Source organism: Spermophilus citellus (genome assembly GCF_964194105.1).
Source record: "Spermophilus citellus genome assembly, chromosome: 2".
Lineage (NCBI taxonomy): Eukaryota > Metazoa > Chordata > Mammalia > Rodentia > Sciuridae > Spermophilus > Spermophilus citellus.
Window position 1 is genome coordinate 197816986 of NC_138183.1, and position 17045 is coordinate 197834030.

A 17045-nucleotide genomic window follows, 5' to 3' on the forward strand; every position below is an offset into this window, starting at 1 on the left:
TGAATGAGGATCAAACCCGGGCCGGACGCATCCCAGGGGAGCGCGCTACCGCTTGAGCCACATCGCCAGCCCTGTTGTTTGTTTTCTTGTTTCTTGTTTCTCTCTCTCTCTCTCTCTCTCTCTCTCTCTCTCTCTCTCTCTCTCTCTCTCAGCCAAACTCAGATGTTTCCTCTTCCAGGATTTAGGCATTTTTGTTACTGCCTGGTCTCTTCACTACTTGCTATGGCCAGGTTTAAATCCACTCTAGGCAGTTTGGGCAGATGTGGGTGAATCTCAGGACAGGAGCAGACTTCAACCTTCACATCTCTGCAGGGAATGAGGAGTCAGTCATCCCTAGAACCCTTGTGATGAGAGGTGGTTTGAAGTACACTTCGTGATCTTATTCCTGAGAACCCGAGGTACTCATTAGAATAGAGACCAACGCCTATATTTCTAGTTTTGATTTTCCAAGAGGCTTCCATTTGCTAGAGGACTGTTCAAGACAATCTTTTAATACCTAATCAAGTTCTGCCCATGTTGTCCGACCTCTGTCCGGACTTTTATCTGCACATCTCTTCCCTCCTGCCCACCCCACCGGCAAGCAAACAATTTCTACAGCCAGTGACACTCATCTGGCTAGTCTCATTGGTCAGGAAGTTTAGCTTTTTTTTTTTTTTCTTGTCAGAGTTCTGAGCCATTAAAACCTACAATTAAAATTCCTAAGCTCTATAAGCTTTGCATGTCCATAGGTATGAGGACTTAAAGATTCATGGTCATGGCCTCTCAGTTATTTAAGTTAAAATTACAGATGCACACACAAGGTATATATGCATATATGTCATTTATTTATTTATTTTTTTAATTTTGTGGTGGGGGTGGAGGTACTGGAGATTGAACCCAGGGGTACTTTACCACTAAACTATATCCCCAGCCCTTTTTATTTTTTTGAGACAGAGTCTCACTAAGTTGGTTAGGACCTCGATAAGTTGCTGAGGCTGACCTCAAATCCTCCTGCCTCAGCCTCTCCAGTTGCTGGGAGTCTGTGCGACCGTGCCCGGCATATATATATATATATATTTTTTAATTGATAAATTTTAATGATCTCCTGGCAAAACATGCTGGAGTGCCAAGTGGTGGTCTTTTACTCATATAACTAGATTTTTAAAAATTTATTTAGACATTTTATTTATTAAAAGAGAGTCCAGGCCTATTGCCAATTTTATTGAACGGTGAAATCATGTTGGAAAGCTAAAGTAAACCCACAATAATTTACAAGTGCCAGCTGTGGCAGTCTGGTGTTCTCAAAAGCCTGAGGAATTGCAGTTCATCAGGGAAGACGAACAGATTTCCATTCCTGCCTTCAAAAGACATCTCGGGGTGGCCTGCCACGTGACCGGCGGCGGTGGCCACACCCTGCGAGACCGGTCGGGTCCGCAGGGTCTCACGCGGTGCTGGACAGATCTGGTCCCATTGGCGGCACCTCCGTTTGGCCCCGCCCCTTTCCCCCTGAGTCTTTCGGCTTCGGTGGAGGCGGCTGCGGCTGCAGGGCTGCGAATCCTGGGCTCTGATCTAGGCCACAGATTCCAGGTCAGTGAGCAAATCCATTTTCAGGAGAGCGCTGTCCCCTCTAGAACCGAGTTGGTTGCACCTTGCAGGTGGGGTTGGGGTTCACGGGCGGAGGAAAGGCGCAGGAGTTCGCGGCAGTTCGCGGCAGTTTTGAGTTTTGGCTCAAGTTTGGGAAAAGGAGCATGGATTCAGAGGTCAGCATCCCCTCCCCCAGCTCCAGACTTACTGCTCCAGGAAGTGACACCGTTCATCCTCCACCGCGGGAGGTCCTCCTTCTCCCAGAGGGAGGGGACCGATGAGCCACACTGCCTTCCCTGCGTGTCTGCAAAGGCCTGAGGCTGGCTGAGGCTGGCTGAGGCTGGCTGAGGAGGGAGTTCTGTCTTTCGGAAAGAAGCAGAGCCAAGCTGGTTAAGTTGGGATAAAACACAGCGAGAGACCCACTGTTCCCCAGAATTAATTTAAGACTGCCTGATTGGCTCTGAGAACTTTGTCTGATGTTGCTCACATCTGAAGCTTCTCTGAGGATGGCTACTGCTCTGTGACAGTCACTTGTGATTTCTGGAAGAGGTGAAAGAGATAAGATCACTTCACTTTCAGAAATAGAGATAATATAGAAATAAAGATAGTTATTAATAATAATAAATTAATAAATTCTTAATAATTAAGGAAACTATATTTCTAATCTTCCTTATTGGGAATGAGTTCACTGAGGTTGAGGATATTTCATTTAAGCAATGAATCAATTAGTTGAGACAGAAATGGGTGGTTAAGAGCATAGGTGCACACTGGCTGTGTGCCCTGGGCATGTTACTTGACCTCTCTGAGTTTTAATTTCTTTTAACTATAACATGGACAGAGTAATGTGTGCATCCTAGAGTTTGGGGAAGGATTAACTGAGGGAGGTTTAAACACACAGGAGACTGACTGACATGGTAAATTAAATTATTATTGACAAACTCCATACCCAGCTTTTTTTTTTTGGGGGGGGGGGTGGTCCGGAGATTGAACTCAGGAGCACTAAACCACTGAGCCACATCCTCAGCCCAATTTTGTATTTTATTAGAGACAGGCTCTCACTGAGTTGCATAGCGCCTTGCCTGTTGCTGAGGCTGACTTTGAACTTGAGAGCCTCCTGTCTCAGTCTCCTCAGCTGCTGGGATTTCAGGCCTGCGCCTCCATGTCCGGCCATACCCAGCTTTAAAAAAAAAAAAAAAAAATGCAGCAATTAAAACAATTTTTGAATGATATGTAAGGGAGTAAAATATGTGAACATGCATTATGAAGAATATGACCCCTACTATTGCACCTAAACATGTTAAAATATAAGTTCTCTCTTTTTTTTTAATCTTTTATTTATTTTATTTTTTTTAAATACACGACAGCAGTGGAATGCATTACAATTCTTATCACACATATGGAGCCCAATTTTTCATATCTCTGTATATAAAGTATGTTCACACCATATTATGCCTTTATACATGTACTTTTTTTTTGCATTACAATTCTTAATACACATATATACCACAATTTATAAGTTCTCTTTAAATAAGAAATTACAAGTGAGATTCACAATGCAGAAAGAAATACAAGAATTTTATATTATAATAAGATAATCCATTAACTTATTTAAAAAATAAGTTAATGGATTATCTAACACTGACTCAAGTTAGAAGAAAACCTGTGCAGGACAATATATTAAATTATTATAACTTTTTGAAATGTAGGTGAGTAATTTATTTGAAGATAAGCTTAAAAATATTTAAAATTGATTATGTTCTAATACAAATACATATAAAGTGCTCTTAGGTCAATTCCAGATCTTAAAGTGAAACATAAAGATTAAAAATGTGATTCTCAAAGCACAAGTAGCCCAACTCACTTCTGAGTGTAACTGCAACTGTTTTATCCCACTGGCACTAGGGCTCCCAGCTAGGGGACAGCCCTGCCCTAGCCTGAATCAGCACCATAACCCCTACTCAGTCACTGACTTTTTTCCTGAAATCCTTTCTGATATTATGTCATCTTCCACTGTAATAGATGCTTTAGATCTTAATATCACTCCATTCGTTGGCCTTCCCTCCCCATTTCTAGCTGTTTTGCACCCTAAATTATATCTACTTGGGAAAGAGGGCCTTTTCACTAAGGCAGAGCTTCTGAACTTTTAACATACATACCAATCATCTTGGAGACCTTTTTAAAGTACATTTCATGGGTGATCTGGGTGAGACAGATTTTGCATGAAGAGCTCCAGTGGATGCCAGTGCTGTTGGTTTATGGACCACATGACTTCCTTTTCCAAGCATTTGCTTCTGATTTGACTAGTCTCTCCTTGTTCTGAATTTGGCTTCTTTCATCTGCTGATTCAGCCCCTAGGACTGTGGGACCTCAAGCTCTCCTGGTCTGCATACTTCATATAGTCAGACTATACCCTCTCAACCTGTCCACACTGCTTCTGAGGCATGGCCTCTCTTCTCTTTAAGAGCCAGGACTTGCTGGTACATGAGCATGGTCACTCAAACCTGTGCTGACTCCTCCCCTTCACAATTTCTTTTCTTTACCTAGCTTCAGTGTTATTCCCTTTGACAAAACATATCAACTTGTATATCATCTTTTCTATTCAGGAATCTGTCTTGAATATCTAAAGTAGTGCATTAGATGAGGGTTGAGGGTCTAATGAAATAAAAGTGAAGCCACGTATGTAATTTAAATATTTTTAGTAGCCTCATTAAAAAGTTAAGAACAGGTAAAATTAATTTTAATGTTTTTTAATTGAACCCAATACATGGAAACTATTAAGATATATAATCAGTAAAATTATTAACGAGGTACTTTAGATTTTTTTCTTACTAAATCATCAAAATCCAATGTGTATTTTACACTTCAATACTTTTGTCTTACTATCTATACATCAAATATTCAATAGCTACATTTGGCTAGCGTATTTGACAACAGAGTTCTACTTCTTGCTTAGAAGATAGTAAGTCAAGCCTTCACCTTTTCTCATTGCATTTCTTCCTGGTTATTTTGTTTTTGTCAGTTCTATTGAATTGTAATTTATATCTAATAAGTTGCAAATTATAAGTATGCAGTTCTGTTTTGATATGTAGATATGTAGAGACTTGTGTAATACCCCCACAATCATGATATGTGAAGGGCCTTTTCTTTACCCTCCATGTTTCCCTGTGTCCCTTTCCAATTCATCCCTTCTGAGCCTGGCTTCTGCTGATATTCTTTCAAATGCTATCACTTTGCCTTTTCTAGGATTTTATATGATTGGTATCATACAGTATCTTTAGTGTCAGGCAGCTTTGAATTTATGTAATGCTTTTTGAGATTTATCCTGTTGTATGGATCAGTACTTTCATTTAACTGGTAATGTTAAACTTGACCTAAGCCGGCTTTCCTGCATTTGAATTTTTACATAAAGATTTCATCTTTCATAGTGAACTGTAACCTAACTTCTTGTGTAAACAGATTGCAACCTATCCTTCCACCAAATAGCAGTCTCAGCTAATCACAAGCAGCCAACTGATGAAACCATGTTCAAATAAGACAGGCAGTTGGCAGAACCAATCAGACTGTCTAAACCTCACTTCAGTTTTCTTCCTAGCACTTCTTTTTTTTTTTTTTTTTTTTGAGGGGGTGGTGGTGCTGGAGATTGGATTTAGAGGCACTCAACCACTAAGCTACATCCCCAGCCCTATTTTATAGACAGGGTCTCACTGAATTGCTGAGGCCTCACAGTTACTGAGGCTGGCTTTGAACTCTCTATCCTCCTGCCTTCGGAGCCACTGGGATTACAGGTGTGCACCACATCACCAGGCACCTTCATGGCACTTCTTTTTCTCTGGTTATAAATATAACTGGCCTACCTAGTAGGAAAGAGTATTCTAAACCATTTTTGGTCCAGACTGCTGCCTGATTCTAGAATTGCAAATAAAACCAATTAAGATTTGCAAATTTAAATTTATTGTAATTTTTCTTTTATTAGTAATATGCTATTGTATGCATATACAACAATTTGTCCATATACCAGTTAAAGGCCTCATAGACTTTTCATTTTGTGACAGTTACTAATTTTATGCCTTTATAAGGTTGAAACTCTTCAAGAGGATTGCGTATTCCAAGTACAGTTTTGCCTGAGATATAATTTTGTGTGTGTGTGTGTGTGTGTGTGTGTGTGTGTGTGTGTTGGGGGAGATAGGGTGGACCTTAGTAAGAATAATACTATATAATAATAATAATAATAATAATAGTAAGAATAATACTATCACAATGTTTTTTTTAACATTAGCTATTACATACATTAGCACATTTATTTCCACATTCCAGTGCCATCATCAACTCCAAATATAAGCTCAAATCCAAATATAATTTGAAATTCAAATAATATTAATTACTCTTTTATTCCAGGTGCAGTGCTAGGTTTTGGGTTACATGGAATGGTCAAGAGAGATTGGGCCTCTGTCTTCACACTGCTAATCTAACAAAGACAGTACAGCCTCACAGTGCCTGTGCTAAGTGAAATGGTGTGGCTGTCACAGGAGATATTGAAAATCCAACTTGATCTCTCAGGTGTGATTACTGTGGTCAAACAGTGTCTCAAGTGGTGGTTAAATACTATCACAATAATACGTATCAGCAATACTAATTAGGTGTTCAGGGTTCATTAATTTGTCAACAATTATGTTCTACATGTTTCATGGAGAGAAAGATTATAAAGGAGTAGTAAGAGCTCTGAGTGTGGGCTGGGGATGTGGCTCAAGCAGTAGCGCGCTCGCCTGGCATGCGTGCGGCGCGGGTTCGATCCTCAGCACCACATACCAACAAAGATGTTATGTCCGCTGAGAACTAAAAAATAAATATTAAAAAAAAAATTCTCTCTCCCTCTCCCTCTCCCTCTCCCCCCTCTCTCACTCTCTCTTTAAAAAAAAAAAAGAGCTCTGAATGTCTGTGTTCCACCTTTTCCACCGCTTAAGCTGACTTCTTAACTTCAGTTAATACAACTATGAAAGGGGGCCTAAGGGACACTCATGGTGGTGTTGAGTACATGCAGAACAATTACATTTGTGTGTGGTACCTAATAGGCTATCAATGTTAATATTTCACATTAGCATTGTTCTTACTAAGCAGGGTAGAGGGATGACCAGGTCCAGGACCTGTGAGAGCATCACAGACCACTAGGTGGCAGTACTCAAGTCCCATTTCAACTCACTGGATCTGCCACAGTGCCTCACAGTCACCTTCCTCAGCTATGCTTATGTCCTATAGCATCCCCCCCCACCCGTAGTCTGGGGCGTTTTCTAAGGCCTTTTGTTCCGATGGAAGTGTTCTTATTTCCAAACTATTTTATTCATCCAAGTTGAGGACCTGTGTTTCAGGCACATTTTGCTAGTTGCCCAGGCTATAGCTGTGAACAAAAAAGTCTGATCTCAAAGAGCTTTTATATATATATATATATATATACACACACACACACACACTTTTTTTTAACCTACTTGACTGTCAAGATGGGAGGAAATTGGTACAATTTACAGGGCCTTGTGGTCTTGGGCCCACACTGATCATGTTGCATCAGTATACATGACTTTTGCTGAGGACCAGCCACAGACAAATTATGGAATTCCTCTTGTTCCCAAAACCAGTTAGGCAAGCAGAGCAAATGGGGAAGAAAAAAAAAATCCAAGTGAAAATGATTCAGTGCTGGAAACAGTTTTTTAAAAGTCAAAACAATATTCTCAGTGTGATTTCAAATGATGGTAATTGAATTGAACAACTGAAAACTTCCAAGAAAAATAAATTGAATGTAAAGGTGGTGTTTTTCAAGAAGGATATAAGGCCTCACCTGCCCTAATGACCCCTTCTTTACACAAAGGCCCCTGCAGATCCTGTCAACAGCTATGACTGGCCTCAGTGGAATCCCCTCAATAAATAGGATCGTTCCCATTTCCACACTCAAAAAGCACTGGGTCCATGCCTGACTCTTACTGCATTTAGCACCAACTATTTTTGGTTAAAAGTATAAGATTGAGGACACAGCTTTGAACAAGGACCCTGAAAAGAATAGGCTTCTGGCAACTCTGTAACCTAGAAAATGCATGATTTTCTGAAGTCACTTAACATCTCTATTTCCTTGTTGAAGGACCAAGATTGTATTTATTTACTTATGCAGAGTTGTCCTATGAAGGACAAAGAAAGCAAGAAATCACAACTGGTAGAAGTGTTAGTTATAAAAATATTTCTTCCCCTTATTGTAGTCATTCCCGTTTCTTTGGGCTTGACTGGGAAGGTGAGCAGAAGGATGAAAGAGCTCTGTATGGAGTGGAACGTGGCAGTGTCTTCACAGCCAATGGGTTTATGATCTTAGAGATCAGATACCTGAGAGTGAAGCAAAGAGATCAAAACAAAAAGCTTGAGAGAAAGATGTGATCGATACATGGAGGGAGGAGGAGGTTCTAGATTTTTATTCATCCAATGTTGAGGACCTGTGTGTCAGGCACAATGTGCTAGCTGCCCAGGCTATAGCTGTGAACAAAAAAGTCTGATCTTAGAGAGCTTAACATTCCAGTGGGAATATTCAGACAAGGAAGATACATATCAGGCGGTGAGAAAAAGAAAAGGCTGGTGAATATGCAGAGAGTGATTCCATGGTACCTGCAATGTACATAGGCTAGACAGAGTAGACCCTTCAGATAAGGAAAATTCGAGAAGTGAGTGAGTCACACAGATACCAGGGTGAAAGGTCACTTTTGCAGGGGGAAAAACAAATGCAAAAAATCCATTTTTCATGCTTTTCACATTGAGAATGTATTTTGATGTTTTGGAAGGTCAGACAGATGATGGCTCACACAAGGCCTCTTCTCTTCAGGGTTTCCTTTTGTCCTTCCATCCAATAGGAGTAAGAAAAAATAATAATCATCACTCTGATAAGGGTGGAAACTGGTGTCTCATATGAGTTGGGGTAAAAAAGAAAGTGTTGGAAATTAGAATGAGAAGTTTGCCCCAAGTGTCAGACCTCTATCCAGCACAGGATAATAAACATCTCCTTTCTTAGCTTGAGCCTCTTCTGTTTGTTTGTTCTTTTACCTAGGATTCCATAGCAGGACAACTTTTGAAGCAGGGCTGGACAGGCAGGAGCCAGCAAAGTAGCTACAATGACTTCAACAGTTCTGGGGGACATCCGCGATGAGGTGACCTGCCCCCTTTGCCTGGAGCTCCTGACCGAACCCGTGAGCACAGACTGTGGCCACAGCTTCTGCCAGGCCTGCATCACAGAGAATAGAGAGGAATCAGAGATGAGCCAGGACAAGGAGCGCAATTGTCCTGTGTGCCAGACCAGCTACCAGCCTAGGAACCTCCGGCCTAATCGGCACCTGGCCAACATAGCGCAGCGGCTCAGAGAGGTAGTGTTGTGCCCAGGGAAGCAGCTGCAGGTAATTCTTTGTGCACACCATGGAGAAAAACTCCAGCTCTTCTGTAAAGAGGATGGGAAGCTAATTTGCTGGCTTTGCGAGCGTTCTCAGGAACACCGTGGCCACCATACATTTCTCATGGAGGAGGTCGCCCAGGAGTACCAGGTGGGAGCCCGGGATAGAAGGAGGACAGGGAGGAGCAGGGTCCTCGGCAAGTTTTAACTTGACATGATACTTTGATTTAACTTCTTTGTAGTCCACCACGCCCTCACCCTCGGTTTACCCAAAGGATGAGCCTAGAAAATGCCTTCCTGGTCAGGAGTGTAGACTTTGTCTTTTCCTTCTTGCACAAGATTGATTAGAATGAGCTCCTGGGGGTAAAAAGGAAGCCAGTGGATTGAAGGTGGAAAGTACATTGGCAATGAAAGTAAAGGAGTAAAGTTGTTTTGTGGTCAGATTCTTTGCCCTGGAGAAAGATAACTGGCCTATTCTTGTTGATCTCCAACCCTGTGTATATAAGATGATCTGGCTGTCTCAATTTTTCATCCCAGGGTAGGACAGCCTCCTTCTAAGGTCAGCATAATCTCTGCCTAGTTTATTGCATGTCTAGGTACTGAAACAATTTCGAGTTTGACCCTGTTACCCTGATGTGTTTCTTCCAGGAGATGTTCCAGGAGTCTCTGAAGAAGTTGAGGAAAGAACAGCAGGAAGCTGAGAAGCTAAGAGCTTTTATCAAAGAGAAGAGGGCATCCTGGAAGGCAAGAAAGATTCCTCCCAAGGGTATTATAGGAGCAGAGGGCAAAGGAGTCCTGGTTTTGTCTGTTCCTGAAATTATACCTAGTAGCGTTTCCCTTCACCTCATCCCTGGCTGCATCCCTTCCAGACCAGAGCATTTCCCATGTGCAGGGGGACTCAGATGGAGTTATATAACAAACGTATCAAAAGTGAACCCAGGTCTTTGAAGCAGTCACCTAGCAGAGGAACCAGGGCTAGAAGTAGTCCCAAATTCATAATTCTGGTTCTTATTTTAGTTTGGGTTCCTGGGAATGCCAATTTAGTCATAGGCCAATAATTAACGACCTTATTATCCCTGGAAGCAGAGGCTGGTACAGAACCAGGAGAGGCTAGAGAGGCTGCCCTGAAATCTAAACCTTTATGGAATTAGTCTATATCTAAAAGGCTTAGATAAGGCATCCTGGGGCTATTGGTCTGAAAACAAATGAATGGAGAAAAAAAAGAAATAGCTACCACAGATCTGTACCTGCAGGCATTTCCTGTCTCAGTGAGGCTGGCCCAGGAAAGCAGTGCTGAACCTGCCTCCCCCATCCCCTGTGGAAGAGACCCTCAGCTCACCCAACAGCAACCCCTTTTTCTTCCTTGATACTGAAGACTCAGATGGAGCCCGAGAGACAGAGGATCCAGACAGAGTTTAGTCAGCTGCGAAGCATCCTGGACAAAGAGGAACAGCGGGAACTGAAGAAGCTGGAGGAGGAAGAAAGGAAGGGGCTGAACATTATAGAGAAAGCGGAGGAGGAGGTGATCTACCAGAGCCAGTCACTGGAAGAGCTTATCTCAAATCTGGAGCATCGATGCCAGGGCTCAGTAATGGATCTGCTGCAGGTAAGACTTAATGGAGCCTCAAATGTGAGAGTCAAGAAAAAGAGAAACCAACTTTTCTTTTTTTCTGGGAAACAGAACCAACAGCTTGGTAGGGGTGAGGAAAACTAAATCCTTTGGCCCAATAGTGCCTCTTCCCTTTTGAATGGCAAAGCATAAGGTAATTATTTTATTTTATGACAGCAGAATGCATTATAATTCATATTACACATAGAGAGCACAATTTTTCGTATCTCTGGTTGTAGAGTAGAAAAATTGAGTAGAGTCACACCATTCGTGTGTTTATACATGTACTTAGGGTAATGATGTCCATTTCATTCTACCGTCTTTTCTACCCCCATGCCCCTCCCTTCCTCTCCCACCCCTCTGCTCTATCTAAGTTCATCTATTCTTCCCATTCCCCCCCACCCTAATCCCATTATAAATTAGTTACCTTATATCAGAGAAAACATTTGGCATTTGTTTTGGGGATTGGGTAACTTCACTTAGCATTGTCTTCTCTAACTCCATCCATTTACCTTCAAATGCCATGATTTTATTCTCTTTCAATGCTGAGTAATATTCCATTGTGTATATATACCAAATTTACTTTATTCATTCATCTACTGACGGACATCTAGTTTGGTTCCACAGTTCAGCTATTATGAATTGTTCTGCTATAAACACTGATGTGGCTGTGTCCCTGTAGTATGCTGTTTTTAAGTCCTTTGGGTATAGACCAAGGAGTGGGATAGCTGGGTCAAAAGGTGGTTCCACTCCCAGTTCTCCAAGGATTCTCCATACAAAGCATAAGGTAATTTAGAGTACAAATGCTATATTTTTATTTATTACTTATGAAGGGCAGTCTAAAAGTTTGTTTGATATTGTATGGAAAGACCTCCTATATCCAGTGATACTCAATTGTTTCTCAATCCCCAGATTGCCAGGGAGAACATATCAAACCCTGCCCCCACTTGAAAACCACTGTTTTTCAGGCACCTCCTGTCTCTGTTGCTATACTGGGAATTTGCTCAGTTTAGTCACAGGAAGATGCATGCCAAGCTCAGGTTCTTAGAGGATATATAATTACCAGCCCTTCTTTGCTTTTACTCTCTTCTCTAGGAAAGAATCATTGAGCAGGTTGCAGTAACAGATATTTGAACAGGTTTTGGGGCTGGCTGGTCTCTGGTCTAAGTGTGGGTGGTTTGGAAGAGTACAAGGTATCCAGTCTGGGGCTGGGGATGTGGCTCAAGCGGTAGCACGCTCGCCTGGCATGCGTGTGGCCCGGGTTCGATCCTCAGCACCACATACAAACAAAGATGTTGTGTCCGCCAATAACTGAAAAAATAAATATTAAAAATTCTAAAAAAAAAAAAAAAAAAAAGGTATCCAGTCTGGAAAGATTTGATGGAGGAATTTGAACTGAGACTGAAACTTGAACTGAGTTGAAACTTAAAACAGTTGGTTACTGCATAGTAGGACTAAAGAGTGGGGGCCAGGTAGACCTATCTTGGAACCTTTAGGCTGTCCCTTATTTTTTGTTCACCTTCTTGCTTTCCTTTCACTCTGCCTTTGCTGGTGAACTAATTATTTCTTTACTTATTCCTGGGTGCTAGCATTGGAATCGTGGAATAGTAATTTTCCACCTTATTGGAGCTTTTCCTCACTCACTGCTTCATTTCATTCTTCTTATCATTCCACCCTGTCTTTGGGGTCATTCAGGTATACACAGCAGAAATTAGAAAGTCAAATAGGAGGCAAGTGGTCAATTCTGCTGAAATGAGCCAGGAAGTGGCAATAATGAAAGTGACTGACAGGTGGCTAAAAGAAGGCAAGGGGGTGAAATGAACTGGTATGGTCAAAGAGGAGATGTCAGATGGATATATGGTGGCTTTTATGACAGTATTTTGTCTATTTTTGGGGACTAAGTGGCTGGTAGTATCATTCAGGAGGCTGGGAGTCAAGATAGTCATTGCAGTACTAGTAGCTCATTTGCTGGAAAAAAAATATATATTTATATATATATATATATATATATATATATATATATATATATATATATATATAATCTGCATGATGATTGAAGCCTCAGCAGAAGTACAGATTTTGATAATCATCAATACATATATGTTACAATCAAGGCATGGTTGAAGTCAGCAAAGGTCAGGTAGAAGGTCAGAGAAGATAAGGTTTGCAAGATAACCTTTTAAAAGACTCTGAGTTTGCATTTGCAGTAGCCAGAGTAGAATGTCTCTCAAGGTTAGGAATCATGACTTCATCATTCCCAAGGCACAGCGCATGGCAAATAATAGGTGGTATAAACATAACATCACACACACACATAATGTAAAAATAAAGGAATAATGACTTGTCTTTGATGTCTTCACATGAGTACTAAGGGTCAATCTGCCCTAAGTTTTTGTCTCGTTTGTGACTATATTCCTTTTGTATCATGACGTGGTAGAAATGGGCTGAGGACATGACCTGTTATGCCTTGGCTTAAACTGTCTTTTTCTTTTCTAGGATGTGAGTGATGTCATGCAGAGGTATGTGTAGAGAACATGAGCTGTTTCCCTTGTGATTTTTATTTTCTTTCTCGTCCCTATTTTCTTTCCTCCTCCTATGATACTAGGGATTGAACCCAGGGACACTCTACAACTGAGCTACACAATCAACCTTTTTCATTTTGAAACAGGATCTCATTAAGTTGCTGAGGGTCTCGATAAGTGGCTGAGGCTGGCCTTGAATTTACAATCCTCCTGCTTCAGCCTCCCAATTTTTTGAGATTACAGGCATGCATTGCCATGCCCAACTTTTGATTCTCCTGATTAACAAAAGATCCTACTCAGATTTGTATTGTAGTAAATGGGAAAGAGGGGGGGAAAAGTCTCAGAGAGGGAAGATTTAGTACTGTGATGTCTTGAATCACTTGTCACATGAAAATTTGGGGATCGCAAAATAAAGGGAGCAGATTCCATGATAGGAGAATTTGAATGATGGGAGGAAATAAAATTGTCTGCCATTGAGAAGTACTGTTGCTGACAATAAAGGGTTATAGTGTCAGTGACCCCTGCATACTCTGTGTCACATGACTCCTTTTCCACAAACCTCTGTCTCTGCTTTCATCCCTGGTTAAAGCTACCTCAGCATGCACTGGGATGTTCTTTGCCTCTGCATTTTATTGAGGGAAATTTCCATCTGTGTTGTTTGCATGGGTTTGAGCGTTTGCTCTTGGGGCATGAGCCTTAAATTTGCCTTTCTCCACTGGCTTTGGTATAGTCCAGGCCTTAGCACCTAGTTCTCAGATTTCCTTTTGTCTCAGTTTCAGTAAAAATATAGACCTGAGACATAAGAAAAAAAAAAAACAGTTTTGGTCCCAGAGCTGTTTTCTTCTCCGTCACATAGTATAGGATCTTATCCAACAAGATGACAGATAGCTAAATTTGTCCGCACACCCAGCACCTTCAGGCTCCTTATAGACAAGGAAGCACAGAGTCTGTTTTCACTCAGTTTGAAGGTGAGGACATCTTGTTTCTCCAGGTGTAATATCCCTAAAGACAATGAATCCTGAGATCCTGTTTTATTTTTATTTTTTTTTTAAAAGAGAGAGTGGGAGAGGAGAGAGAGAGAGAGAGATTTTAATATTTATTTTTTTTAGTTCTCGGCGGACACAACATCTTTGTTGGTATGTGGTGCTGAGGATCGAACCCGGGCCGCACGCATGCAAGGCGAGCGCGCTACCGCTTGAGCCACATCCCCAGCCCCATGAGATCCTGTTTTAAAAGCCTTCCTACTGGGCATCTAGCAGTGCTAGGGCCTGAGCCCACAGACTGAAGGAAGCTCTGCATTGGGCACTTCCAAAGCCCCAGGAGCAGATTCCTGGGTTTTACCTGTCTACTCTGACATCCGTAGCCCCTCCTGGTGGACCCTCTGATACAGTACTGATATTTTAAATATTTTGTATCTTTATTTTAGAGATAGCAGAGGGTTACCTAGCCAATATTCTCCTCAATTCCCCACTATCTCTAGGAAATAGGAAAAAGAAAAATCATTGCATTTTATAAAAATAACAACAGAAAAACAAAGAAACATGAGGCGTTAAGAAGTTAAATTCTGGGCTGGGGATGTGGCTCAAGCGGTAGCGCGCTCGCCTGGCATGCGTGCGGCCTGGGTTCGATCCTCAGCACCACATACAAACAAAGATGTTGTGTCCGCCGAGAACTAAAAAATAAATATTAAAAATTCTCTCTCTCTCTCTCTCCCCTCTCTCACTCTCTCTTTAAAAAAAAAAAAAAAAAAGAAGTTAAATTCTGGGCTGGGGTTATGGCTCAGTGGTAGAGCACTCATCTCGCACGTGCAAGGCCCTGGGTTTGATCCTCAGCACCACATATAAGTAAATAAAATAAAGTTAAAAAAAAAAAGCCAGAGGGAAAAAAAAAAAGAAGTTAAATTCATCAATAGGTCTGAGAGGTGAGGGAGACAGAATTGTGGAGGAACCCAGGGTCACATTATGGAGCTCATAATGTCTGTCCTCCCTAGGAGTGAATTCTGGACCCTGAGGGACCCCCCAGCTCTCCCTACCAAGCTGAGAAGTATGTTCCGAGCCCCAGATCTGAAAAAGATGCTGCGAGTGTTTCGAGGTGAGGAGATGTAAAGAAAGAGTTTGGATGTGGAATTACTGTAGAGGTAAGAAATAATGAGGATAGAGGGTGTAGTTGCTTTTGGGAATAGTGGTGAGGAGGGATGACACAAAGTGAGGGACGTGTTGTACTGAAGATGTCACTCATGCTTAAGGGAAGAGGAAATGACCAGTTCACAGCATTCCCTCGCATTCTGCTCAGTCTGGTAAAGGGAGAGATGTCAGACCCAAGAACCTTGGTTCTATTCAACATATTTCACTCTTTTATCTTACAGAGCTGACAGATGTCCAGAGCTACTGGGGTGAGTGGAAACCATGGCCTCTTTGAGTTGACCTGTCTGCTGCCCTTTCACATGTTCCACACCCTAAACAAATTCACACATTCTCTCAGGTCTGAGACATTCCTGTCCCCTATCACCTACTTCCAATTCCTCCCAACCATCTCCTCTTTCCCTTCTTTGTGTCACAGGACCCCTATGCCCATTCTCATCTGCTGATATTTGTACCTTTTCCTACAGTGGACGTGACTATGAATCCCCAAACGGCTAATTTAAATCTTGTCCTGTCGAAAAACCGGAGACAGGTGAGATTCGTGGGTACTAAGCTGTCTGAGACTTCCTGTCTGGAAGAACATCATGACTTTAGTGTCCTGGGCTCTCAGCAGTTCTCCTCAGGAAAATACTACTGGGAAGTAGACGTGACCAGGAAGACTGCCTGGATCCTGGGAGTGTGTAGCAATCCCATGGGACCTGCATTCTCTGGCAGCCAGTTTGCTAACAAGCAGAATGCCTATTCGAGATACCAACCACAGACTGGATACTGGGTGATTGGGTTACAGCATAAACATGAATATAGAGCCTATGAGGATGCTTCCACTTCCCTGCTCCTCTCTATGACAGTGCCCCCTCGCCGCGTTGGAGTTTTCTTAGACTATGAGGCTGGCACTGTCTCCTTTTATAATGTCACGAACCATGGCTTGCCCATCTACACCTTCACCAAATATTACTTTCCTACTGCCGTTTGTCCATATTTTAATCCTTGCGACTGTGTAGTCCCGATGACCCTGCGTCGCCCAAGCTCCTGAGCATTCGGCTGCCCCCACCTACAGCTGAGTAGTAACCTTCACCCCGCAGCTCATCTGCATGAGTCTCCTTTCTGATCAGTTTTCTGTGTTCTCACTCCTTTCCTGCTGAACATACACCCAGTGGTGATGTTGAACATGTTTGACAAATGTTAAAGGAAGTCAGGGGACCTTTCATTATTTTATCATTAAGCAGACGTCGTACTTGATGGACATACAGGGTCAACTTAAGAAATTCTCTTCCATTAATTGGCTTCAAGTTTTTGTACTAAATGAAAACCTGAATTCAACAGATTTCCTGTAACTATTGAGATAATTATCATTGTTACTCTGCTACCAGGGACAAGTACATCAGTTTGTTTCAGTTGTTAAATCTACCATAAATTTCTGAAATAAATTATTATTAATCATAAGAGGCAAATAAACCATGTGTCATTATTGTTAACATTTTCCTTAGGTCTTATTTTTATCTGTTATGAAAGAAATTGACCTGTAATTTTTATATTCTTATGATTTCTTTTAAAAAATGCAATAATGAGCAAAAAAAAATTACTGTAATTAAATGTGCTAAATACAAACCGTTGTGATTTCAGTGGCTTTAAATTCAAAATGAAGAAAGAAATTGTAAATTCATCCTTCCCTCTAACTTCTATCATAAACTTTAGACTTGACCTAAAAAATTAAGGATAAGCAAATAAAAAATGAAAAAGAAATATGCCTCCCAAGCAAATTAAAATTAAAAAAAAAGTTGGGGGAGGATGAGAAGAAAATT

The 17045-nt window shown here is 41.5% G+C and overlaps 1 protein-coding gene across 1 annotated transcript in view; it reads left to right on the forward strand.

The window, feature by feature from the left end:
* Positions 1-1496: 1496 nt before the first annotated feature.
* The window catches only part of LOC308642021 (tripartite motif-containing protein 6-like), a 49894-nt gene continuing 34345 nt past the window's right edge, over positions 1497-17045 (forward strand). The window contains exons 1-8 of the mRNA XM_081280619.1: positions 1497-1566; positions 8636-9122; positions 9620-9715; positions 10347-10577; positions 13077-13099; positions 15093-15193; positions 15468-15494; positions 15711-16740. Coding sequence (XP_081136745.1) covers positions 8700-9122; positions 9620-9715; positions 10347-10577; positions 13077-13099; positions 15093-15193; positions 15468-15494; positions 15711-16276 — 1467 coding nt within the window. The 5' untranslated portion in view covers positions 1497-1566; positions 8636-8699 and the 3' untranslated portion in view covers positions 16277-16740. Of the gene's footprint in view, positions 1567-8635; positions 9123-9619; positions 9716-10346; positions 10578-13076; positions 13100-15092; positions 15194-15467; positions 15495-15710 lie in introns of the transcript that reaches the window.